We start from the raw sequence: 26,345 nt of genomic DNA, 5'->3' as shown, positions 1-26,345 counted from the left end.
AATACGAATCCAGAGCGCTAACCACTGAGTGATCTCGGTCTGTGTTGCACGCTGAAGTTATGTCGGCCAGAACTGACGACGCAAAAAGAGAAGAAAGACACAGCCTCCTTTGTGACTTCAGATCCCACAACCCACGCGGAGGTATACTTTCTACCCGTGTGTTTCGGCAAAAACAATTAAACATTCGTTTGTAATATTTATTTCATAAAAATCTTTTCCGCATGGGCAAAGGCACAGGCGTGCGTTGCTAGTTGCCTTCACCATAACAGCCAGCCGCCGAAAGGAGACGAGGATGGCCTCATAACCCAAGCGACAGGCGTCATTCGTGCCGACATGTGCCACTACATACAGGCGGTTGCACCCAGTGCGTAAACCTCGCGGCAAACATACCGAAAGCACACTGGAATTCTTTCCTGCCTTGCCTGCTGTCTCCCTGAGAGGCTACATCACCCCCCCCCCCCCCTCCCACCGTTACATTGGAGCTCCCACCATCTATACTTGTCCGGACTGGGCAGGAAAATCGACCACTTGCCCAACAGGAGAGGCATCCTCTGCTGGCTCAGAGTTATACTGGGTAGCACCTCGTACCCGTTGCTAAGACACAGGGAGCCAGCCGCACGGCCTGCTCCCTCTTTCGTCTTCCGCCCAGGAACACGCGAACCCACCACTGTCTGCAACCCATTCTGTGGTGAGGACGGACCGACCAGGTGTAGCGTATCAGAAGCCGCAGCGACGTCCGCGTCACCAGGGGATTGCAGTGGCGCCAAAGGTGTCGCAGGTGTCGTCACTGGCGCCCCAACGTCACTGCAACTTGAGCATTAGTTAGAAGCTTGTCGACGGAAGCCAACGCAGCTTCTAGCTGTTTACGGACAACAGTCACCTCTCCTTGCATCCGCTCACAACAAGCACAGTCTCTAGCCATATCGTACGGCGTATAAAGTAGATATGAGATATCAAATGGCGCTACTGAGTTTGAAAATGTACCAAAGAAGAGTAAAGTAACACTGGAAGTTGCTGTGCAGATTTATCACTGTACTCTGAGACCGTAAGCTGTTAAACAACAATAAATTTCTCTACTGAATTTGATCTATTTACAGATACCCGTTATTAGAAATCCTGTTTACCGAAAAGTTACTGCACGAGATAAATATTCAAACTAGAAAGCACTGATCCAAACCATGTGCTGTCTAATAGTACAAAATTAAAACGCAATGGCGTGACGGATTTTCTGGCGACGGGAAAATGCAGAGCAGGAAGCCGCCCTACACAAGGATATTCACAAGACCTACGCAACAACAAAACCTACGATTAGTTTTCTAACCACTTGTCTGGACAGTAAAATACACACGTACACTTCATTTCTTTGCAGAAGCATGTAAACCAAAATCAAAGACTAAATCAATTTACAGTTTATCAGACAAGTGCTGCTGCTGCTCTGCTTCGCGTCCTCTGGGCTCGGCGGCTGCCGCTACATATATTCCTAGCCTCGCCAGTTCTACAGCGAAACTCCTCACTCCTCATTACCCTTTTCAACATTATTCTCCAACACCATATCTCAAATGCTTCGGTTCTCTTCTGTTCCGGCTTCCCCAAGGACCATGTTTCACAGCAATACGATTCTGTGCTCCAAACCCACCGGGGGCCGAATCGCACAATAACCCTGGGTTCGGTGTGGGGCGGCGGAGGGGTGAAATGGACTGCGGCAGTCCTCGTCGGGTTGTGAACCACCGCTGCTGCGGTGGTGACGGAGCCTCTCCGTCGTTTCTAGGTCCCCGATTAAAATACAATACAATACAATCTGTATTTGTTAGTAGTTACTAGCAACGGTTTATTGGTATTATAGGTATAGCGGGACAAGATAGGTGGTTCCCGGTTTTTGTTGTTAGATAAAAAACGAACTTTTGTTAGAAGGTGATATAGCGATTTTGGTCATTCCTTTGATGCTGTATTTTATCCGGTTGGTCAGGAAGACGTGTATAGTAAGCGGCACTTACTTTTTCACCCCATTCAAGGTATGCAACACGTATAATACGTAATACGTTGCAGACAGAATTGATCGTAGTTAATTCTTCATGCACAATAGGTTTCCGTTGTGAGTTCATTAATCAACCAGTAATGACTAGTTATCCCACTTAATACAGCGAGCTTGAGATTTAGTCTGTGGATGTAAGTTTTGGACATACTTCACACTGGGATTAGGAGCATAATAATTACGACCCCTTTTGAAACAGCCTGTTAAATATGCGTATACAGGACTTTTCATGCGCCTTAGTTACTGTCAGAAAAACTCTTATTAGCTGAGATGTTTTACGTGAAATCTGTAACATAAGATCCCACAGAAGGCCTACGACGTTTTGTTTTTCTTCAGCTATAAGTTGTAAATATTCCAGTCTCTGTCTCCCGGTAAAGTTTTTACCTTCTGCAACTCTCTCAGGTGCTATTTAAGTTTTTTCTTGGCGTCTTAACACATGTCTTATCGTCTTGTCTCGCCTTTTATACGTATTTTGGTCCTCGCCGATTCTCAGGACAACATCAATTCTTACCAGAGCACCAAATTTTTGACATACATTTTGCACCATATCTCATAAGCTTCGGTTCCCTCGTTTTCGAGTTTATCCACGGTGGATGTTGCATTTCCATACACTGCTGAGCTGCGGAAATTTCTTCCTCAAATGAAGTCCGAAGTTTGATACTAATGGACTACTAATGCCCAGGAATGTCCTCTTTGTGCTCTGGTAAGCTTTTTACACGCTCCTTGGTTCGTCCTTCGAGTTGTGAGCTAACGAGCATTTCGCTCTCATTTAACTATAAGACCGGAAGAGAGAGCCTTCAGGAATTGTGAAACGGATCCTGTCATCCAGGACTGTTTGCTACAAAGCGCGCAGATTCGCCTCGAGAAGGGGAAATTGCCAGGCGTCTATTATGCTGTAGTGTGTGTTTTTGTGTGACAGACGAGAACCTACGTCATACGGAGAACCCGTAGAAGCCGTTTGTGGCCAAGGAGAGGTAGCAGTGTTAAATATGGCGGACCTAAGATTGGCCATAAAGGGAAACATTTATAAAATGGTTCAAATGGCTCTGAGTACTATGGGGCTTAACTTCTGAGGTCATCAGTCCCCTAGAACTTAGAACTACTTAAACCTAACTAACCTAAGGACATCACACACATCCATGCCCGAAGCAGGATTCGAACCTGCGACCGTAGCGTTCGCGTGGTTGCATACTGTAACGCCTAGAACCGCTCGGCCACTCGGCCGGCTGTGTTAAATAGATGTGCGCTCGAGTGTAACAGTAATTCTAAGTGCGACCACATTCGCTATTAGTTTTCTTCCTGAATAACCATTATTCTAACCAAATCGCAACTGTGTGGTCTACATCGTTTATGGGTCGTTAATTTAGTTCCCGATATTATTATTACTGTTATTATATGTTGCATTAACTTTGTTTCTTACAATTTCGCAAACTTGCCATTAGCCAGACAATTTAACCAAAGGGTCACAAGTGTCTAACTTAGGGCGTCTAATGCGACACGTGCGGTTCAACCCCTAGATTAGTCTGAGCCAAGACATTTGGACGAAGAGGAACCGTATGTAATGTATTGCGAATACATAGAAAGAAGGATCCTTTATTGTATGATTATATGATAGCGGAACAAACACTGGTAGCAGTTACTTCTGTAAAATATCTGGGAGTATGCGTGCGGAACGATTTGAAGTGGAATGATCATATAAAATTAATTGTTGGTAAGGCGGGTACCAGGTTGAGATTCATTGGGAGAGTGCTTAGAAAATGTAGTCCATCAACAACGGAGGTGGCTTACAAAACTTTCGTTCGACCTATACTTGAGTATTGCTCAACAGTGTGGGATCCGTACCAGATCGGTTTGACGGAGGAGATAGAGAAGATCCAAAGAAGAGCGGCGCGTTTCGTCACAGGGTTATTTGGTAACCGTGAGAGCGTTACGGAGATGTTTAATAAACTCAAGTGGCAGACCCTGCAAGAGAGGCGCTCTGCATCGCGGTGTAGCTTGCTCGCCAGGTTTCGAGATGGTGCGTTTCTGGATGAGGTATCGAATATATTGCTTCCCCCTACTTATACCTCCCGAGGAGATCACGAATGTAAAATTAGAGAGATTAGAGCGCGCACGGAGGCTTTCAGACAGTCGTTCTTCCCGCGAACCATACGCGACTGGAACAGGAAAGGGAGGTAATGACAGTGGCACGTAAAGTGCCCTCCGCCACACACCGTTGGGTGGCTTGCGGAGTATAAATGTCGATGTAGATGTATGTGAGCCCAAAGATCTTTGGGATGTTAGCTTGCAGTGAGTTGTTGATCTTTCAAGTACCAGATTTCCTTCGCTTCTTCTACTTTGTACTCCAGTGTTTCTTCCTTTTCTAAAGCCAAACTGTGCTTCGTGTAACACAATAAAGTCTCTGTTTTCTTTTTCATTGCACTGCACGTTATTTTTCTTTCTTTAGCTAGTCCCTTGTCCCGCGGTTCTGGTGGGTCGGCATTGTTAGGATCGGATTTGGCAAGGTTAGAGTTAAGGGGTGGCTGGATGCCCTTCCTGCCGTCACCCTGTACCTCACGGGTGCGCCCTAGCTGTCTGCATCTAGTATAATCAATGTAATAGTGCCCACGTGTTCAGATGTCTGCGACTCGTGTAACTCAGGCGGAACGTGGGGACCAGCCCGGTATTCTCCTATTCTCCAAGTGGGATGTGGGAAACCACCTAAAAACAATATACAGGCTCGCTGGCACACTGGCGGACCTCGGTAAGCCGCCAGGCGAATTTTAACCCGGGCTGGAGCGCCTACCCGAGTCCAGGCAACAGCGCATTTGCGCTCTCAGCTAACCTGGCGGGTTTTCCTCTGTACGTTATACTGGTTAGTAACTTGGAAGCATGAGTGCCAAGTTCACTATGCGGTATATCTCGCACTTACCTGCCCCTGCCACCTTTGGTATCTTCGTGGATGATAATTTTATGTAAGTCCGATGGTATGTCTGCAGAATAACAGATACTATAAAACAACGTGAACAGTCATTTGCTTGGCACTGTCAACATTGATTAAGATATTCAGAAGGAATGCTGTACGATCCAGCCACCTTATGTCACCGCAAATCTTAAAACCTCAGTTAATTTCTACTACTGGGTTCCCTGTGAATTTGTCACTGACTGCTTCTGTCGCATCATCACATTCTTCCTCTCGTAAATGCTTCCACTTCTCTCCTTTCACCTATGCTCTGTCTGCCTCTCTTCTTTTCACCTGCAGTCTTAATGTAGAGTTTATGGTTTTAACTTAACTCTGGGTTTTTTCGATTTTCCTGCATGCTGAATCAACTCTTCATACGACCATTTCGTTTTGTATTTCACCTCATTTTCCAGCAGCCATACAGCCTTAGCGTCCTTTAGTTTTCAAACTGTTTGTTAATGCGTTTCGGGCTTGTTCTGCAATCACAGAGTTAAATAAAAATTTAATTCAGTGCACGGTGTGAAGTGGTAATTACCTGCAGTGTTTCATGAGATGGGCTTCAGATAGGAAAGGCTTCTGGCAACGCATAAACCTTAGGTCAGATCATCCAAACGCTTCACTAACTGTGACAGTAACCTCTATTCTTCTGCGCTTAGTGTTCTATGACAGTACACAATGGACAAGGCTGAACACAAGCGTTTCTAAGTTCTGGGGAGCTTTCGCCAGCTAAATGTCATTCTAGAATGCTTTCCTGTATTAGAAACGATTTTTAGTATGCGGAAAAATTGGACGTTGCTTGAAATTAAAAAAAAAAAATTGCTAACATGTTGGTGACAAGGGGTGAGAGGGGATGTACATGTATCCTACCATGAGATGCTTTCCCTAATGTGAGACAGTAGAATTACTTGGTGAATGTGAGTGGTCATGATCACATAAACGTCCTGCTTCAAAATATCTGCAGGCCAGTTTCCATGCAAGGAAAGTTCACTACTAAATTTCATGCATGCAGTTTAACGGCTTTTAACACATCGAACATGAGACTCCTGTTAATAAATCAGTCCAGTTATTTCTCTTGGAAATTTTTCTTTTGGCGCAAAGTTATGAGATGCTCCAGGAATGCAATCTTGAGATAACTACTAATAGAATGAGTTTATTATTGTTCTTTTTTTTTTAATCTTAATGATAGATGGAAAGTTATATTCAGCTGAGAGATACAAGATGTAAATATGAACAGTTGTTAGCTGGACAAGCAGATCTTTAAAATATTTTATACTGACTTTGCTTTAATGACTGTTGATGAGGTTGGTGGACCTGTAATGGCACAATTTGAGTGAGAATTTCGAAATTCAGAAACATAATGACAACTCCTTTTGATTTGATGCTCTACAAAGAGCGTTCGACCCTGTAAAATGTTCCAAACAGACACTAAACTAAAATACAATACTACTGTGTCCACCATGGAGTCACCTGGAAGTACACGTCACTACTGGTGGCTTGATGTGGAAGACTGGTGCGAATGTAAGGCCGGGTCGGTGACGAGGTACTTGAGGAAGATGCCTCAGATCACTCTCAAATGGCTGAAGACATGCTGAACACCATTTTGATAAAAATAGACGCCGCTGTAAGTTCAAGGCCCATCGTTCATGGACGTTTTGACCCCAAAAATGATTATTTTTTTCTGCTAAGACACTACCACGATGTGAAAGAACATCCATGAAGATGGAGGTATTTGAGAAGTTTACTTCAAGAGGATATCAAGCCTTTTGCTTGTGTCACTGTGCATCAGTGGAAGAAGTGCGCACGATAGAGAGAAAAAACGGAGGTGTGTATCATTCTGGAGCAGCCGGAGGGATCGGATATCTGTCGACCGAGCCAGCTGCTTATCCCGCCTGGAACAGAATAGAGTGGCAAGGAAGTTACTAAATAAAAAGAGGCGGTTACGCCGTCTGTTGTCACTTTCAAATAAACGGTAGACAGTGCTGAATTGTGCAGCAAGAATATGTGTGATATAACACTACTATGGTTCCCATGAAAAAAAAAACCGACATGTGCTGGCGTTTATCAGTACCGCAATTAGATATGTAGGACACAGGTGTAGTCTTTTAATCAGGCCATTCAATCTGTAGGGCGAAGAAGCATTGTCGATTTATAGAATGTCAGTGTGACCACTCGTTGATGATATTACTGGGATTGCTTCTTGAGCGAGGGAGAATTATGTTCATATGAATAACATACAAAATGTGTTGTGAACCGAATATGGATTGGGAGGAAACCGAAGAAAGGAGCATCAGAAATGAGATATACTAAAAAATTTAATATAAAATTTGGAAACACCGAAATAGACGGAAAGAATGGACTCTGCTTCTTTCGGAGCAAAATATCACATACGGAAGAAGCAAGGTGGACATATAAATCAGACTAGCACAGGCATAGAAGGCACTCCAGAGAACAAAAAATTTACTAATATTAAACATCGGCCTTAACTTGAGGTGGAAGTTTTTGAGAAATTAAGTTTTGGATACAGCAGTAAGTCAGATACGGATTGTGGTGAAAATGCGAAAGAAGAGAATCGAAGCGTTGGAGATGTGGTACTGTAGAAGGATCATGATAATTAGGTGGACTGATAAAAAAATTATTTCGCAAACGTTCTTGTAAGTCCGATTGAAATTACTTGCAAGTGGCCAAGACTAGTAGATGATTTACTCATGTTAATGAATTGAAGATCAGTGAGTTTACGGGCAATCACTATTAAAGTACTTGTGGGGGGGAGGTGAGGAGGTGGTCCACCCAACTGTCATAACAAAACTGCTCAGTGTGAGTTGAGTGATATACACTACAGGTTATGGTAATTCACGAGAAATTAAACGAACTTTACCTCTTCTAATCTAAAAATGATTGTCTTTTGTTGTAGGTTAAGTGTAAGCGGTGTGACCTTTCGAGCGTAAAAATAATAAACCCTGCCCCAATTGGTACGGTGGACTTACAACGGTTGTTGGTGGCCACTATCTCCTACCTCTTTCCAGGTTACCTGAGCTACACATTTATGTAGTCGTTACAGTTTTAAAGTGTTGAACAGTGTGGTTCTTGATCCATTCGAGTTATTAATGTTACGTGTCGCTGTAACATTTGACAAGATGTATGCTCAACTGACGTTCTAAACAAACTGTTTGCTGGCGTTTATTTCTGAAACAGTAGTACGAGGGGTGTTCAATAAGCAATGTAACATATACTTTTCTCGGACTATTTAGGTTGTGAAACACTGTGGGATATTCCCTATTCAGCCCCTATAGTTTCATGACATTCCGATAGGCGGCATCGCCATAAATAGCTTGGCGTCTGTAACGGAAGTGCGTTCCAAGCAGAGAACTGTCACTGAGTTCCTCTTGGCAGAAAACTAGAGCACAGCAGATAGTGATAGCCGCTTGCAGAATGTCTACGGAGACGTCGCAGTCAACAAAAGCACGGTGAGTCGTTGAGCGAGGCGTTTGTCATCATTGCAACAAGGCCGCGCAGACCTGTCCGATCTACCGCGTGGCGACTGGCCACACACAGCTGTGACTCCTGCAATGTTGGAACGTGCAGACCGCCTGATTCGAGCTAATCGACGGATCACAATGAACACCTCGCCTCAAACTACTGTCTCTGTTGGTTGGTAATGCTGACACACTAGTCCACCAGTTGGGGTCTCATAAGTGTATAGTACGACCCTGTAGAGTAGACTTCAGCCTGTTGGTTGCCACAAAAATTTAAAAAGATCTCACACAAGTCTGTGCACCCGAGAAGATCTCACCAAACTTCTTTTCTTCGTCACCCACCTTACAGTCCGTATCCAGTTACTTACGCGGGAATCAGTACGTAGAAGTTAGGCAGGTTACTGATGCAGTAAGAGGTTAGCTCTGACGTCGATGTGGCATGCAGGTCCTGTCAGTGAGGTGGCGGACGGCCGTCGCATTGCTCGGAGAGTAGGTTGAAAACTAAGGTTTTGTATCCAAAAGAGCGGCGTATAATAAGGTGTATCGGAATACTAAATAAAGTCAATGTGCTTTCAGAAAACAATGTATGGAAATATTTATTGAAGACCTTTCGCATATTGTAACTGTCAAATTTAATCGGTGCATGTAGGCATTTTAGTACCATTGGTCCAACTTAGAGTCACTTATTAAAGGGTAGTGTATTGTGCTTGCTTTAACCGTAAATCGTTGAGATACAGTTACTTTTAATTGAAACGGTCGTCAGTTGCGTGTAGCTGGACAGCGGCGGCGCAGCCACTCACCGCCGATGCTGGCGTTGTAGGCGACGCCGACGCCGCAGTAGCTGTTGTAGGCGACGGCCGCCACCTCGCCCGCACACCGCGTGCCGTGCTTGTTGTCGCCGTTGTCGCGCGGCGTCGGGTCGCTGTCATTGTCGTTGATATCCGTGCTGGCGAGCGGGTCCTGCGGGCACACAGAGGGGTGGGTGGCGTCGGTCAGCCATCGATCCGCCGCAGAATGCGCGGCGCGCGCTCGCACCGCGATTAAACGCGTCTCCAGGCGAAGAGCGTACGTGGCCGCCGAGCGCATAGCAAGGCTAATTATTCACTTACCTGCTGCGCGCATGTAAACTGTATTGGTCTCCAAATCACTAAGGATTACATTTTATGAATTCCGCATAAATGTGCAACTCTGTAACAAGAAGGCGCTTAAGTATTTTACTGTGAACTAGTTGAGAATCCGACATTGCCATGTATGTATTTAATTCTGTTCTGGTAGTCCATCACCTCCTTTCCCCTCTCTCTATCATCTCTGGCTCCTTTCTATCCACCTCCTTCCCCGCATTCACTCAGTCCAGTACTTCCACCCCACACTCTCCGTCCTACTTCCACCTTTCTCCGTGCGCGTCCTCTGCCCGTCTCACTGTCTACCTCAGTCTCCCCAATTCTCTTTGTCCACTGCCTCCACCCCCGACTCTCCGTCCATCATCACCCTCTGGCTGTCTCTGGCCATCTGCTGCTGCCTACTCACTTTGACCGTCTCCTTGTCACCCTCACCATGTCTCTCTCCTGTTTCCTGTTTATGTCTTTCACGTTTTACCCCTCTTCCAGTCCATTTCCTATTATTCCCTTTCTCTGGCCACCACCCCCCACCCCATCCCTCTGTGTCGTACAACGACGCAATTTTGTAGGTACTATGTGCTAATTGTGAAGACGTTAAAAATGTCGTCCCTGATGCGATAATGAACAGCCCAGAATGTAGTAAGCGATAAACTTTTTCCGTTTCGTCAATTTGTGGATCGTTTAAGCGAGAAATACGTTCAAAAAGGTTTGGAATTATGTGTATTTGTTTCAAGTCACTAAGCGCTCTCGTCCTCAGGAACGGTATGAATAAAATTTGAATGTTCGCGGGTCATGGGCTACGCTTTTTATTCACTCCATTCTTCACCCATTCGATAGGTAGGTGGTTCTAACCCAAAGCGGTTTCTTTCGAGACAGTAAGTGATACGGGTGCCGAGTTTGGCTGAAATCCGTCCGGTACTACATACATTTTTTTTCGTAATGCAATTTTGATGAAGTACAGTATACATGTTACTAACGGAAATACCATGAAAATTCTTTTAGTAGTGCAGGAGCTTTGCGTGTTGAAACAGGCAGACAAAGAGAGACATGTGAATTTTAGTAAAACTTTACATTACGATATCTTTTTTCCGTTGACCGAGCTGCATTGAAGCTACCAGTAAATCCCCACGGAAATCCATTTCCTACAGAGCGAGACAAACCAGAATGGCCCGGATGAGTGGATACAATTGACCGTGAATTTGTACCGGCACTGACGGAGGAGGAAAAGACCTACAGCTAATTTCAGCCTGATGGGGCAACTGCCAATACAGCCAGCCGAACCTTGGAGCTCATTTACACAATCCTCTCTAGTGAGAGAGTTGTTAGAGCTGGTCAGCCTGGTCGCAGTCCTAGCTGGCCACCCACGTTTCCTGATCTGCCAGTGCGGATTACATCGTTTGGGGAGCCCTCAGATCTAAGGCGTATCGCAACACCTTTCATATTCTTCAAGAACTGCAGCAGAACATTTCGGATGAGACTGCAGCAATTCCAGCAGTCCAGCTTCGATCAACCTTCAGAAAATTGCTTACTAGATGAATCATGGTCTTTCCAGCGTCTGCTATAGTCGGGTTACTACTGTATTTCTTTCCCCTGTGGTGTTTCTTTGTCCCTGTTCTACTGGCTACTCTGATTTGCCCCAGCCTATAGTTTAGGAGATTAATGTCTTAAAAGATGAACAGACAGACATGACGGTTTTACATTTTATTCATTAGTACAGATACAGAGGATTAACAGCTATATGGAAACGCGAAAAACACAGCACATTAGCATGCCTAATAAGGTGTTGGAAAACGTATGGATTTCAAAACAGCATCCAACCGTCTTGGACTGGACCAGCACTTCGTGTATGGTTTTCAAGAGAATCATGTAACATTTATCTCGCAAAATAGGTGGAGGTGGAAACCGAACTCTCACCCTTTTCTCAAAGGTACACACCCAAGGCTCAATAAATTGAGATCTGATGACTGTTGTGGCTAGAAAAGACGTGACTGTTTATTCTCGCACTCAGAAAACCAAATCTGGACGGTGTGACCTGTGTGAACAGGATTCCAATCGTTTTGGAATAAAGCATCGCCACTGGGAAATAAATATTGAACCATTGTACCATAGAATGGGTGTTATTAGCCGATATGGTCACATAATCCCAAATCATCACTGAACCCATGCCATTTTTCAGCCTTTTGACGTAAAATCGGCCAGGAGTTGGAACCAGTGTGAAACAAGACTCACCTGACCAAATGATGATCTTCCACTGCTCCATAGCAGACGTTTTATGGTCTCAACATCCAATTTTGCTGTTACAGGTATTTGCATCATTGAGAAGTAGTTTCGAAATTACAGCTCGCCCTTAAATTCCCCACTTATGGAGATACCATATTGCCGTTTCCGTGCTGACAGAGTTCGCGAATGCGAATTCAACTCTGCAGTGATATTTGCAGCTGCCGTCCTTTTATTTTTCGTGACAATGCTCTTGAATGACTGGCACTATCGCTCAAAAGACAATACTGTATGCTGTATCTCCGTTTTCCCTCTACGCGGTGTAAATATTTGATATAGTACCTCTTTAAACATCATACGCTTCGTCTACCTCGGTTACGGTGGCAGCCCCATACGAAGACAAACAAATCGACATAACGCACACACCTCTACACAGAACGATTTACTGACCACGACTGATACTTGCAAAGTACTGAGGACATTGCTTAGTGGCCGGCTGTGGACAAATACAACAAAGCAGTCTACAGGCTTACGTACCACCTGCGTTTCCCGGCCGGCTGAAGTGACCGAGCGGTTCTAAGCGCCTCAGTCCGGAACCGCGCTGCTGCCATGGTCGCAGGTTCGAATCCTGCCTTAGGCATGGGTGTGTGTGATGTCCTCATGTTCGTTAGGTTTAAGTAGTTCTAAGTCTAGGGGACCGATGACATCAGATGTTAAGTCCCATAGAGCTTAGAGCCATTTGAACCATTTTTTTGCGTTTCCCGCGCTGTTTCCATATTTTTGTCTAACTCCTGTAAGGCTAACTGCTGAGCACATACAGCGTGTCCCAGGAGGAAAGGTCCGTATTAGGAATGGTCAGTATTCAAGGATATGGCAGGAACGAACATGTGAAGCAACGTAATCCCTAAACATGGGCTCTAAAAATGTGTACCTTATTAGAGACAATCGCTTGTTCATTTCCCCTACTCTGAAACATGACTCTTCTACTGAACAGATTTTCGTAGGTCTTAGACTATGCATTTTAGGGCCTATATTTGGTAGACAACATTTTATTATTTTGGTCCATGCAGCCTCCTACCGAAATATGGGAGGAAAGAGTGTGCATTAAACGTGATTTGATTCACAGTATCGAAGATGAAGAAGTTCTCGTAGGTCGTAGGGTATCCGCTTTAGAGCCCTTGTTTAATGAACATTTTACTTCGAATGGTTGTTACTGTCATATTCCTGAATACTTTCCAATCCTCCTGGAACAAGTTTTATTACCTAAATCGGCCTACTAACGTCTAACGCATAAAGTTTACCTGTATGTGAAAGAGGGGAACTTCGTGTCTGAGGTACTACTTTGTGACAATAGCGTGCTCCAGCATTTTATTCTTCAGTATTGTAATTAGCGTCAACAAACAACACACAAACTCTTCTGCAGTCCGTTCTTGCATACTCCTGCCATTATTGATGGACGTTACAGGCACTCGCATTACGCTTCAGCTGTCACAAGGCCGTTTTGCTGCAAAATGGAAAAATGTTTTTGCAGATATCTTTCCGCTACTGACAATTACTCTGATGAACGGATTTACTAACGGTAGGATAATATAAGCGAGTTACATATGTAGATCACTGTTAAGCCATTTGAAATGGAAAAAATTATATCCGGATATTATAGCAGTAAAATTAATCACATATGTACCTGCAGAAACAAGTGTTGTGATTTAAATTGCAGAAATCATGTGTCAATAATAAAAGTTGGGACATTACGAATGTATCAGTAATAAAAAGAAGATTTTTCTTCATATGATATTCTAGTTTCCGAATACTGCACACAGTTTCCAGAATATTCGGAATATTATGCTGAATGTGACATGGCTTTGCTTTTACCATACCACTGAAGACATAATCGAACGGTTTGAACTAATTACTTTCCTTAGCGGATATTGTGTTAAGTGTAGGTGCTGTTCTCTGCTTCTTTCTATACTCTTCTATTGAAATGATGCGTAAATAGGTGTGTAAAATTTTTGTTATATTACCTTTTTAAGTGGAGTTTACTTTTCTCCATTATTTCTTTATTTTATTAAAGACAGGACCAAAAGAATTTGTAAATTAAGAAAATTACAAAAATATATCTCACCAAATTGGTAAACTTTATGACAAATATTTATCTCTACGTTGATAAGACAAAACTCATAAAACATGAAAAATCTATAACAAAGTTATAGACTAACACAAGGGCAGCCCATCGTTGTGACACATGAACTGAACTTTGCTGTCCCTGTCTTACATGTCAGGTCACGATGTTCCCTGAGCAGAAGATTGCTTTTGACAAATAACATACCATATCCCTGCTAAATTTTAAGGATAACGTTTATAAAATTCCGGAAAGGTGAGAATTAAAGGTCTCAGTGCTTATTTTAATGATTTACGTTTCAAAAAGTTCTAAAAGGATTACAAAGTTGCCCACGTTTCCTGCGTGAAATTGATCTCTGCCTTGTTGATTTTAAACAAGGTTTAGACAGTAGTAGCCTTGAAAAAAGCACTGAAAGAATTTAGCGTGGTAAGAACATTAAGAATGTTAATAATCAAGGAGAGAAACTCCAAAGGGAAGAAATTACAACAAAACGAAAAAGAGCTTTGACTTCGCTTGAGGAGTGTTAACAGGGTAAGAGGCTCACTCCGGTCCTGCTACAACTTTCTGGCACAAAAAAGTGTGTGCCGGACCGGCGCTCGAACATGTGATCATTGAGAGGTAGATCAGGTACTGGTGGATGTAAAGCTGTGAGGGCGGGCCACGAGTCATTCTTCAATTGGTCAGTCGATATGGCGAAGGTCCCACGTTCGATTCCCGGTCTGGCGCACAGCTTCATCCTGCCAGGAAGTTTCAAATCAGTACACACGCTGCTGTGGAGAGAAAATTCATTCTGCGGCCCTGCTGAACGCAGCGCTGCACAGTCAGCGACAGAAAATAAAATAAAAATGCAATAATTGCGATATTACGTTTAAATTTATTACATCAAAAAGGAACAAAAGCGATCTTATTTAATATTGTAACGAACCGCTGTCTTGATCGCTAATATTCGATATACCCGGTGATCAAAAAGTCAGTATAAATTTGAAAACTGAATAAATGACGAAATAATGTAGATATAGAGGTACAAATTGACAAAGATGCTCGGAATGGCATGGGGTATTATTAGAACCAAAAAATACGAAAGTTCAAAACATGTCCGACAGATGGCGCTTCATATGTTCAGAATAGCAATAATTAGCAAAACAAAGTAAGACAAAGCAATGATGACGTTCTTTACAGGAAATGCTCAATATGTCCACCATCATTCCTCAACAATAGCTGTAGTCGAGGAATAATGTCGTGAACAGCACTGTAATGCATGTCCGGAGTTGTGGTGAGGCATTGGCGTCGGATGTTGCCTTTCAGCATCCCTAGAGATGTTGGTCGATCACGATACACTTCCTTCAGGTAACCCCGAAGCCAATAACCGCACGGACTGAGGTCTGGGGACCTGGGAGGCCAAGCATGACGAAAGTGGCGGCTTAGTACACGATCATCACCAAACGACGCACGCAAGATATATTTCACGCGTCTAGCAATATGGGGTGAAGCGCAATCCTGCATAAACGTCGTATTTCCAGGAGGTGTTTATCAGCCAGGCTGGGGATGATGCGATTCTGAAACATATCGGCGTATCTCTCACCCGTCACGCTAGCAGTTACGAAACCAGAATCACGCATTTCCTCAAAGAAAAAAGGCTCGATAACGGTAGATGTGGTAAATCCAACCCATACCGTGACTTTCTCGTCGTGCAATGGAGTTTCCACGACAGTTCTAGGATTTTCGGTAGCCCAAATCCTGCAGTTGTGGGCGTTGACAGACCCTCGGAGCGTGAAATGAGCTTCGTCGGTCCACAACAAGTTACTCAGCCAATCATCATCATCCGCCATCTTCTGAAACGCCCACACCGCAAATGCCCTCCGCTTCACTAAATCTCCAGGTAGCAGCTCATGATGTCGATGGATTTTGTATGGATAGCATAGGACGGTACGCCTAAGTGCCAACCAAACAGTAGTGTATGGAATGCCGGTGCGACGTGCGACTGCACGAGCGCTGACTTCCCCGTGCATAGGCGAACCCGCTACAGTCTCCATTTCTTCCTGAACTGTCTCAGCAGCATTACGCCTTGTGCTCGGTCGGCCACTAAGAGGTCTACCGTCTAAACCAGGGGTCTCCAAACTATGGCCCGCGGGCCGTAACCGGCCCGCGAGGGCCGGCAAACGGGCCCGCGTTAGCTGGCCGGACATCCCCGGTATCCGGCCCGCCAAATATTTGAGGTGGTACCTATACTGCCAAAAATTGAGTTTCGAGGCCTATCGCGACCAATCCACCGTGACATTGTCGGAGCTCTACTTTACAAAGCGGAAGGTCATGGTTAAACTTGTGGCTATCCACAATAAACAGGCAGACCATTCTCCGTGCGGTAGTGAAAAAAAAAAATAATAAGAACGGTTAACAGACTAGTTTGGCGAAAATATTTTAAGTAAAAAAATTCTTTGCATTTTATTCTACTCACGAGTCTGGTGCAAGTCTTTCAAATGGACGCCACTTCGGCGACTAGGCTTAGTAATCAATCATTATAGAAGATGCTTCTTAAGTGAGGTTTCACTTTCTTTTGATTATGTTGTAAAATAAACATAGCAAGTAAATCGTATAAAATATGTTTATTTAAAGGCAATTTAAAGAAAATACAATACCTGGTGTACATAATGATATTGGATGTTTTAGTTGTAACTGATGTATAAAAATAACCACAATTAATTTATATGTTGAAAACTCACAGTGTTAGAGTATTCATGTAAAAAAATTTAACAGCTTATTGATAATTAGTGACTTTTAAGTATCTGTAATTTTCCTTTCATAATTACCTCCAGTTGTGGATCAGGTTTACTGGTAGAGATAATCATCGGCGACTTCAAATGCTCATCACTTAAATTTGATCTGTAATTTCTCTTTGCATGTTTCATTTCGGAGGAAGTTTTTTCACACAAATAAGTAGTGCCAAAAGCGGAAAAAAGCCACAGGCAAACTTGTGTAAATTCTGAAACTGTGTGGATGGAAGATACTTATAAAATTCCAGTAATGTTGACTTTGAATGTCTTTCTTTAAAAAAAGTCGCTACATTGTAAATCAATAATTTCAAACAGAAGTTCTGCGGGTAACGCTTCTATATCGACGACAAAGGGATTATGAAATATGTTGATATCGTCTGAATTTGCATCGATATCTGAAAAACGTGATTCTAATTAATTTTTAAAGCGCCCAAAGCTTCAATTGCGAAAGTTACAGGAAACGGAATCTCAATTTGCTGACTGAATGTTTGGCATGTATTAAAATGCGTGAAGCATACTTTGTTCAACTGAGATTGAAACAACGTAATCTTTTGTCGAAAAGACTTAACATGAGTGTATAAATCAGGCAGAATCTGGTTTTCACCTTGCAATTTTAAATTAAGGTCATTCATATGTTTAGTTAAGTCTGTATAAAATGCTAGCTTCCATAACCACTCACCGTTCCGTAATTCAGCTGGAGGGCGATTCCTTTCGTTGAAAAGAGATTCAATATCTGCTCGGAGTTCAAAAAACGGGTCAGAACTGTACCGAATCTAAGCCAGCGCACTGCAGTATAATATAGCAAGTCGCTTTCCTCAATATCATCAAGAAACTCGCGGAACTGGCGATTACTGAGTGCATGGGATCTGATATAATTAACAACTGAAATAACTAGCTTTAAAACTTCTGACATACCTAATGTTTTCCACACAAAGACTGCTGGTGAAGAATACAATGCACTACTAATGGTTTTGAGCCACCGTCAATTTCCAAGGCCTTAGAAAGGAGGGCAGCAACACCTTTATTTTTCCCACACATGTTTTTGGCACCATCAGTTGTATTACATTTTAATTTCTTTCACTGTAGGTTGTTTTTCTGAACTGCCCTTTCAACTCCTTTAAAAATATCTGCGCCAGTGGTCGTCCCGTGAATACTGTGAACATCAAGGAGCTTTTCATACACTTCATAATTTTTGTCAATCCCTCGAATAAAAAGTAGTACTTGAGCAGTATCTGATACATCTGTTGACTCATCCACGGCCAAGGAGAACCAGTCTAGGTCTTGATTTTTGTCACGCAGTTGTGCTGATATACTTTGCGCAATGTCATCTATTCTTAGAGCCACAGTGTTTGCCGACAAACTTATATTTTTAAATAAATTAACTTTTTATCGATACATTTCTTCTGCTGTTGCAATAATGCAGTTCTTAATTAATTCACCGTTGGTAAATGGCTTACGCTGTTTCGCTACTAAATGAGCCACATGAAAACTAGCACGAGTTGCTGCATGTTGTTCAGCATTTACTTTTTTAAACAGTGACTGCTGGGATTTTAGCTGGCGTTTCAGAGACTCATACATTTCTAATCGTTCGCTTCCTGTAAACTTGGAGTAATTCTCATATTGCTTAGTCTCATAATGACGTTTTATATTGTATTCTTTGAAGACTGATATTGCTTCATTGCAAATAAAACACATTGGTATGTTGCTTGATTCCACCACGAAATATTGACATCCCCACTGCTCTTTAAAAATTCTACATTCACTGTCAACCTTTCGTTTCTTTTCCATATTTGTACAGAACTTCACAAAAGATTGTAACCTGAAAATAAAATTGTGCTATTTAATACTAATGAAACTATGGAGTAGTCTGCCTAAACATAATGCAAAGAATTTATTTTAAAGGTACTTTAATTACTAAATTATATACTCACAATTACACTGTAGTTCCACTAAACATACAGTGAAAAAATACTCAAGTCGTTCTATACGTATTTCGATTTTCAGATTTTCCTTGTCTCTTCGAATTCAAATTTTGAGCTGTCCCACACTTCGTCATCTCACCTACTAGTACAGCGCATAAAACACTAAAAAATTCGTGCGACACTCGCAACATAGACACAATCATGCAACAGAACTATAAATTATATGCTCTGGCTCTGCTACTCGCTACAAGACTACATAACTAAACTTATTGTTGCGCCGATTGAAATAACAAAGCCTTGACATACTCTACCTCTGTTACGTCTTGCAGTAATAGTGTTGCTAACAATGATTTTGAGATTTCGTTAACTTTGCAGGACGCTTTCGTGAAGAATGTGACATACTTTTTTGTCGGTAAAATTCTCCAGAATAAAATACGCCAGAATTTCAGACAGGTAGTTCTTTTCAGTGCCAGCTTTTCCCACTACCTTAGATTTTTGCGATTTGATCTTTCCTTTAGCCTTATGTTACGGTGATGATGGAGTGCTGGTGTGCTTTAATCCCACTAGGTAGATCTTGGCCCTTATGACTTCGGGGAGGAGTCAATGTGGCCCGCGCACTAAAACGTTTGGAGACCCCTGGGCTAAACAACCCCTGGCTTCGAACTTCGAAGTCATTCTCGCCACAGCTGCACTTGCCAACGGACATTTACCCTTTCGAATCCCCTTCCTGTGGCGATAGGATCGTAACGCTGAACTAGCACATTCCCCATTCTGATAATACAGCTTCACTAAAAGCGCCTTTTCAGGTAACGTCAACGTTGCAACTGCTGGCGCATCTGAGTCTCTCATTACAGCTCTTTCTATACACGATTGTCAAGCGCAGTCACTGACGTTTTGCTGTCCAGCGCCATCTGTCGGACATTTTGTCAACTGTTTTGTTCAAATAAAACCTCATGTCATTCCAAGCATGTGTCTCAATTTTTACCTCTCTATCTACATTATTCCGTGGTTTATTACGTTTTCAAATTTACACTGACTTTTGATTACCCGGTATTTTATAGTTTTCTGGTTTCTCTCTACCGATTTGGGCTTATAAAACCAACCTCTAATCAAGAGTCCGAATGACCTGTGGAGCCGGTGAATGGAACTGCTGCATAGTGCTGGCTGGAACCTCTCACCAACTGCTCAGTTTGTGACAAGTACTTTGGTGCTTCACACTGGTTCCGTTCTCCGGCTCCTCGCGTTATCTGGAGCCTTGGTCTCGGGATGGAAGTCTCCCATAGAAACTCAGGAAAGATCCTGCATCCGTGACGCTTTGAATTTTTAGGATATCGTTTCACTCGGAAATATCGTTTTTGTTAAACACAGTTAGCTCTGTACTCACATGAAGTAAAGATTGCTATCGACGGGGGATTCCAAATTCACTCCGTATTTTTATATTTCTAGAAGGCTTTTGACACCGTTCCTCACAAAAGACTTTCTAATCAAATTGTGTGCAAAAAGAGTATCGTCAGTTGTGTGACGCAATTCGTGGTTTTCTGTCAGAAAGGTCACAGTTCGTAGTAACTGACGGAAAATCATCGAGTAAAGGAAAAGTGATAATCGGTGTTCCGCAGGGAATTGAATTGGTCCTCTACTGTACCTGATATGTATAAACGATCTAGGACACCATGTGGGCAGCCCTCATGGATTGTTTACAATGATGCAGTAATTTTCCATCTCGTACAGTCACCAGATGATTAAAATTAATTTAAAAATGATTTAGTCAGTATATCTGTATTGTGCGAAGAGTGAAAATTCACTCCAAATAATGTGAATTTAGCTGCATGAGTACTAAAAGGAATCGGCAAAATTTCTGTTACTACGTAAACCACGAAAATTAAAAGACTGTGAAATCTACTAAATACTTGTGGATTACGATTAAGAATAATTAAATTTTAACTGTCACAGAGAAAATGTTTCGCGGAAGCTAAAGAGAAAGATTGTGTTTTATTAACAAAACTCTTAGAAGATGCAATAGGTCTACTAAAGAGGCAGCCTACACTAAGCTTATCCATCCTCCTCTGGAGTATTACTGCATGGTGTCGGATCCACATCAGATAAGACTGACGGAAGGTATCGAAAAATTTCTAAGGCGGCAGGTCTTTTTGTACTATAGAGAAACAGAGCAGAGAGTGGGAATTTGGACGGCAATCATTAACATTAAGGTATTTTTCGTTGCTACAGGATCTTCTCATGAAGACTGAATCACCAACTTTCTCCTTTGAATGGGAAAATATTTTGTTGGCGCCCAACTACAACCGAAGAAATGATCATTGTATTAAAACAAGAGAAATTGAAGCTCACATGGCAAGATTTAACTGTCAGTTTTTTCCAAGTGCTGTTAGAGAGTGGAACGGTAGAGGAATGGCTTGAAGCTTGTTCGATGAACCCTGTGCCTGGCACTTGATTTTGAACTATAGAGTACTCATGCAGATGAAGATGTACATATAAAAGCATAGAATAGCGTATCCTGATACGAACATCGACCTAATGTAACAAGAAACGTGATTCATCCGACTAGGCGACAAGTTTATATTCATGCACGTTCCAATCTCGATGCCCATGTGCCTCGTATGTGATGACGTCACTGGATCGACATGGGAAGAAGGGCGCAGGGAACGTGTGCTTTTAGGTGTGCAGCCAAAGCTTGTGCCTTCACCGGCATGGTACAGTGTTGCCCAGTGTATCATCGACCACCATCTTTTGTGCTTTGCAGATCGAGCAGGCCCTGACCACGTTCTGTGACGCGTGGTGGTCGAGCAGTTTGTCACGTACTTTTCAGAGATGGTCGCAATAGTAGTACACGGACAGCCAACCACTTACGTCATTTGCGAGATGCTTGTGCCTAGGTGTCAGGCCACAACATTCTGCCCTTTGGCAGCCTACGTTAGTGTCCTTGCTCTTTTGGAATCAGTATCGTGGCTAGAATGACTCTCCATTCGCCTGCATACCACTCACACACTTTTCTTGCCGCGTCACTTTCCCGTAACGTAAGCAGGCGGTTCTCATACTGTTACGCCTCTACAGTTTACAATATAGTAAAGTTAAGGCCTAAGTTGTAACTTACATTTCTTTCATACATTTTTACCCTTAGCTTCAAATTATTTTCAAACGTGGTATTGAGTGTGTTGTGTACACTGTTAAGTAGCATCTAGACGGGTCACAAACTCATACTTTACAGTCTTTGTAAAATAGGTGTCTAGTACGTTCAGCGGCTCAGTTCAATGATGATAGTTACATTGCAGGTCTTGTTACTGCTGAGGGGAAGGCGTTAAACTCGCTCTTGGGAAGAAAGAATACCAGTCACAACTACCTGAAGTAAAGGTTTCTTAGTTTCTATGATTTACATAGGATGGAAGACCTTGAAGGTAACTCTAACCGTGTCCACCGCCATACGATCGAAGATTACGCACTCTGTCGTTGTCCATAGTACAATAAGGCCGTCAAATTTGTTTTTCCATAAAATTAACCTTTCATTACTTGCATTTTAGCGTATTTTTGCAACATGATGTAAGATGTTCCGTCTGTTCTCACATCGTATAGAATGGTACAAATAACTTTAAAACACGATCGAGTAGATCAGCGATATACGACTTGCTTTTAAACTCATTCTACCATCTAAATAACACGTTTAATACTTTCTAGAAATCTTTTGAGCGCTTTCTCTGCGACTTTAATCCTTTGCTGCCATCGGACCTCAGAGGTATGTCCATGATGCTTGGTATCTTCTGTATTAGTAACCATACATTTTATGTTGATGAAACTTTATGACTTTTCCTAATTTGTCAAGTTAGTCATAGACTGGCTGTGTTAAAGCGTAGGTGCACTTTTCCTCCCGTAAGGGCCCCGAAGACGCGTGCGGTTGGAACCGATTTTTCAACGCTAAGATGTCTGTCTGTGCAGTGTCTGAAACGTAATATACCATTGTCGACTCGCGGTGTTTCTCTTTCAATGTTCAACAGTCCTCCTTATCATAATCACATGTTTACTTTGGTGCATTATTTCATAACAGTTGTCTGTTCTACGTACTGAAAATGTTACCGAGAAGAGGTCTATCAGATGAGGAGATAAGGGAATTCTTGGAGCAGAACTCTGATTCTGAAAATCCACTTTGTGAAAGTGAATATTCCAGTGATGATGAGAATGAGTTAGAATGAGTAGATGTCGCTGAAAACTCAGAACTACATGGAGATTATGATAATGAAGAATCCCTTTACTAAATAGAGTAGAACAATTCCGTTGAGTGTAACTTACAGTTTTCTGGTTATGGGAGTTAAATTTGGTCTACAGCTCCTCAAGCTGGAATTTCAGGTAGGTGCAGCGAAGAGGATGTGCTGAAAGAAGACCAGAGACCTATAAGTTATTTGATTAGGAACTGTGATAATGAAGAATCTTTTTTACGTTGTTGTTTCCTGTACCCTTACTGACGTAGTGTGCATGTGGACAAACATGGAAGGTAGAATAGTATATGACGGCTGGGTTGATGCAAATATGCACGAAACGGAAAAGTTTCTTGGTGTTCTGACCTTCACTAGAGTTCAAAAGTCACGAAATGAAGATATCAGTCAGCTTTGGAGTGTTGAGAATGGCTGCTCACTGTTGAATGAAACTATGTTTGTTCATTGCTTCCGCAATATGTGAGGGTGAAGTACTTTGACAGTGCATCAGCCCAATGTGAACATAGCACAAGTGACAAATTGGAACCAATCAGAAAAGTTTTTGAGATGTGGGAAATTACCCTTTGGGATGCCTACATTCCAGGATAGTGCATGACCATGGACGAACAGCAGGTCACACTTCGAGGTCGCTGCCCATTTCGACAATACATCCCATCGAATCCTCGCAGATATGGAATAAAGTTCTGGGCAGTTTGTGAGAGTGCAGCAAGCTACTGCTGGGAGACGAAAGTGTATTTGGAAAAGGAGGAGGAAACCACAGCTGTGCGACTTGGGCAGAATGTTGTGAAAACCCTGCTGATTGATCTCGAAAAGGTTGGACGTAGTATAACCTGTGATAATAATTCACACACTTTTTGTTTTAACCTGTGATAATTTTTTTACGTTTATAGATTTGCCTCACTATTTGTTATCAAAAGATCGGGTTCTAGTCGGTACTGTCCGAAAAAACAAAGATGAATTGCTTGCCGATTTCATTGCGTTTAAAGGACGTGAACAATGCTCTACATTATTTGGTTTCCAACCAATTGTCGTGACAGCCTCTTATGTTACTCAGAAAATCAAAGTTGTTAGCATCCTTAGCTCTCTTCTTGATCAATCAAAGGTGTCATCATTATAAGTAAAGAAAACCGAAGTTGTAATGACATACAATGCCACAAAGGGCTGTCTTGATACCGTGGACCAGAAGACGCGATGCTACAGTGTGAAGAGAAAAACAAAGCGCTGGCCATTGGTGGTTTTCCCTAAACATTATCGATGTAAGTGTATTGAATGCGCACATAACTCGTATCGTGCTGGCTGCCATCTGAGACGTCTGATTTTCGTCATTAGTCTGGGAAAGCAATTAGCAAGGCTAAAAAAGTCCACGAATTCATTAGTAGCACAAAAATTAGGAACAGATGTGAAACCACCGGCTAAGAAAAGATGTGCACATTGTGTAGAGAAGGAAGACAGAAAAAGTGAAATTACGTGGTGTAAGTGCACCAAATCTGTAAGATCGGAATATTCTGCTGTTGTCTGTAGGCCCTGCGCTAATTTGCAGTAAGAATAAGTGAGACCACTAAAAGTGCAAAAACTGTGTTTTTTTAATTATTTTTCAATTGTTTATACCTCAGAAGTCGTTCACATCGTAAGTAGTCAAAATAGTGGAAATTAACGTCAATTTAAACAACATGGGCCTGAGGGTCCGGACTGGTATGCAATTCTATATAGATTTTCTGGTAAGCAGAGGGACAGATGCTGGTTTACAATATTAGACGATTTATGCAACATATTTCAATGGAAAACTACATAGAAGGTGATAAGACATATAGACGTTAATACGTAAAGTTCCAAATTTAATCTCGTCTTGAGCCATATATATGACAATGAACACCAAGAGGAAAAGAATGGGAGCATCGATCATTGACTTGGAACTGGTCAGTAATGTTAATCACTTATGTTTTGCCTCCCCTGAATATACACTCTTCTAAGAGATTTCTGTTATTGGTGTTGAACACCAAATCTTATTGCTTCAATCTGAACAAGTTCTTTACCTTACGCATGTTTTTGTACGTTGTTGCAGCTGCTGAGTAAAGCAGTTTTATTATTACTTCGACTTGGCCAGACTTCTGCCGTTCGGCGTCCTGCACCTCCATTAAGAAATTACATGCGGTCATCGATTCGGACTCTTTTAAAAGCATTGCCTGACATAATTCTACGAACGACCTCGACTGACGTTCAGAATTAAATTATTCAAAAAACTGCTAGTTGTCTGGCTACTTTTCTTATGGAAGTCTGAAATTAAAACCGAGTCGGTACATCAAAAACAATTAAGTTTATGGATCCGAGAAGCACAACTTTGTGGCTGCCACTTAGTACTAGAAACACGTGGAAATATTTTCGTCATCAGATTTTATTTTTAAACCTTCTGCTAAACTTCGAGTATCCGTAAATATGAATAGAGTTGTTCTTTTTTATTATATTTATTTATTTTTTGAGTCATCAGTCTTTTAAGCGGTTTGATACGGCCCGCCACGAATTCCTCTCCTGTTCCAACCTCTTCATCTCAGAGTAGCACTTACAATTTACGACCTGAATGTATTTCAATCTCCGACTTCCTTTACAGTTTTTACTCTCGACAGCTCTCTCTAGCACCATGGAAGTTATTCCCTGATGTCTTAACAAATGTACTCGTATGTCAACCCGTCCCTTCATATTGTCAGTGTTTTCCATATATTCCCTTCCCCTCCGACTCCGCGCGGAACCTCCTCATTCCTTACCTTATCGGTCCTTCTAACTTTCTGCATTCGACTGTCGCACCACATCTCAAACGTCCCGATTCGCTTCTGTTTCGGTTTTCCCATAGTCCATGTTTCAATACCTTGCAAAGCTTTTGGTTCAAATGGCTCTGAGCACTATGCGACTTAACTTCTGAGGTCATCAGTCGCCTACAACCTAGAACTAATTAAACCTAACTAACCTAAGGACATCGCCCACATCCATGCCCGAGGCAGGATTCGAACCTGCGACCATAGCGGTCGCTCGGTTCCAGACTGTAGCACCTAGAACCGCACGGACACTCCGGCCGGCTGCAAAGCTTTACTCCAAACGTATCTTCTCAGATTTCTTCCTCAAATTAATGCCTGTGTTTGATACTAGTAGATTCCTCTTGGCCTCAGATTCCCTTTTGGCTGTGCCTAATGAACGTTTGATATCCTTCCTGCTCCTGCCATCAGTGGCTATTGCCATGCCTAGGTCGCAAAATTCCATAACTTCACCTATTTCGCGTTCGTTAATTTTCTCGGTGTTCTCATTTCTGCGGCTACTTATTACTTTCGTCTTTCTTCGATCTATCCTCAGTCCGTATTCTGCACTCATCAACTGTTTATTCCATTCAGCAGAGCCTGTAATTCTTCGTCACTTTCACCGAGGGTAGCAATGTCATCAGCGAATTTTATCAGTGATAATCTTTCACCTTGAACTCTAATGCCAGTCTTGAATCTTTCTTTTATTTCCGTCTCTTCGACGTATAGATTGAACATAGCGGGCGAAA

At 42.4% G+C, this 26,345-nt stretch overlaps 1 protein-coding gene across 1 annotated transcript in view; it reads right to left on the bottom strand.

The window, feature by feature from the left end:
• LOC124805594 (furin-like protease 2) overlaps positions 1-26,345 on the bottom strand; it is a 718,105-nt gene that overhangs the window by 256,094 nt on the left and 435,666 nt on the right. Inside the window, exon 5 of the mRNA XM_047266161.1 lies at positions 9,247-9,406. Coding sequence (XP_047122117.1) covers positions 9,247-9,406 — 160 coding nt within the window. The remainder of the gene's footprint in view (positions 1-9,246; positions 9,407-26,345) is intronic.

Source organism: Schistocerca piceifrons, chromosome 7, assembly GCF_021461385.2.
Source record: "Schistocerca piceifrons isolate TAMUIC-IGC-003096 chromosome 7, iqSchPice1.1, whole genome shotgun sequence".
NCBI classification, from domain to species: domain Eukaryota; kingdom Metazoa; phylum Arthropoda; class Insecta; order Orthoptera; family Acrididae; genus Schistocerca; species Schistocerca piceifrons.
Note: the sequence above shows the minus strand (reverse complement) of the source record. Positions and strands in the feature narration are given on the sequence as shown.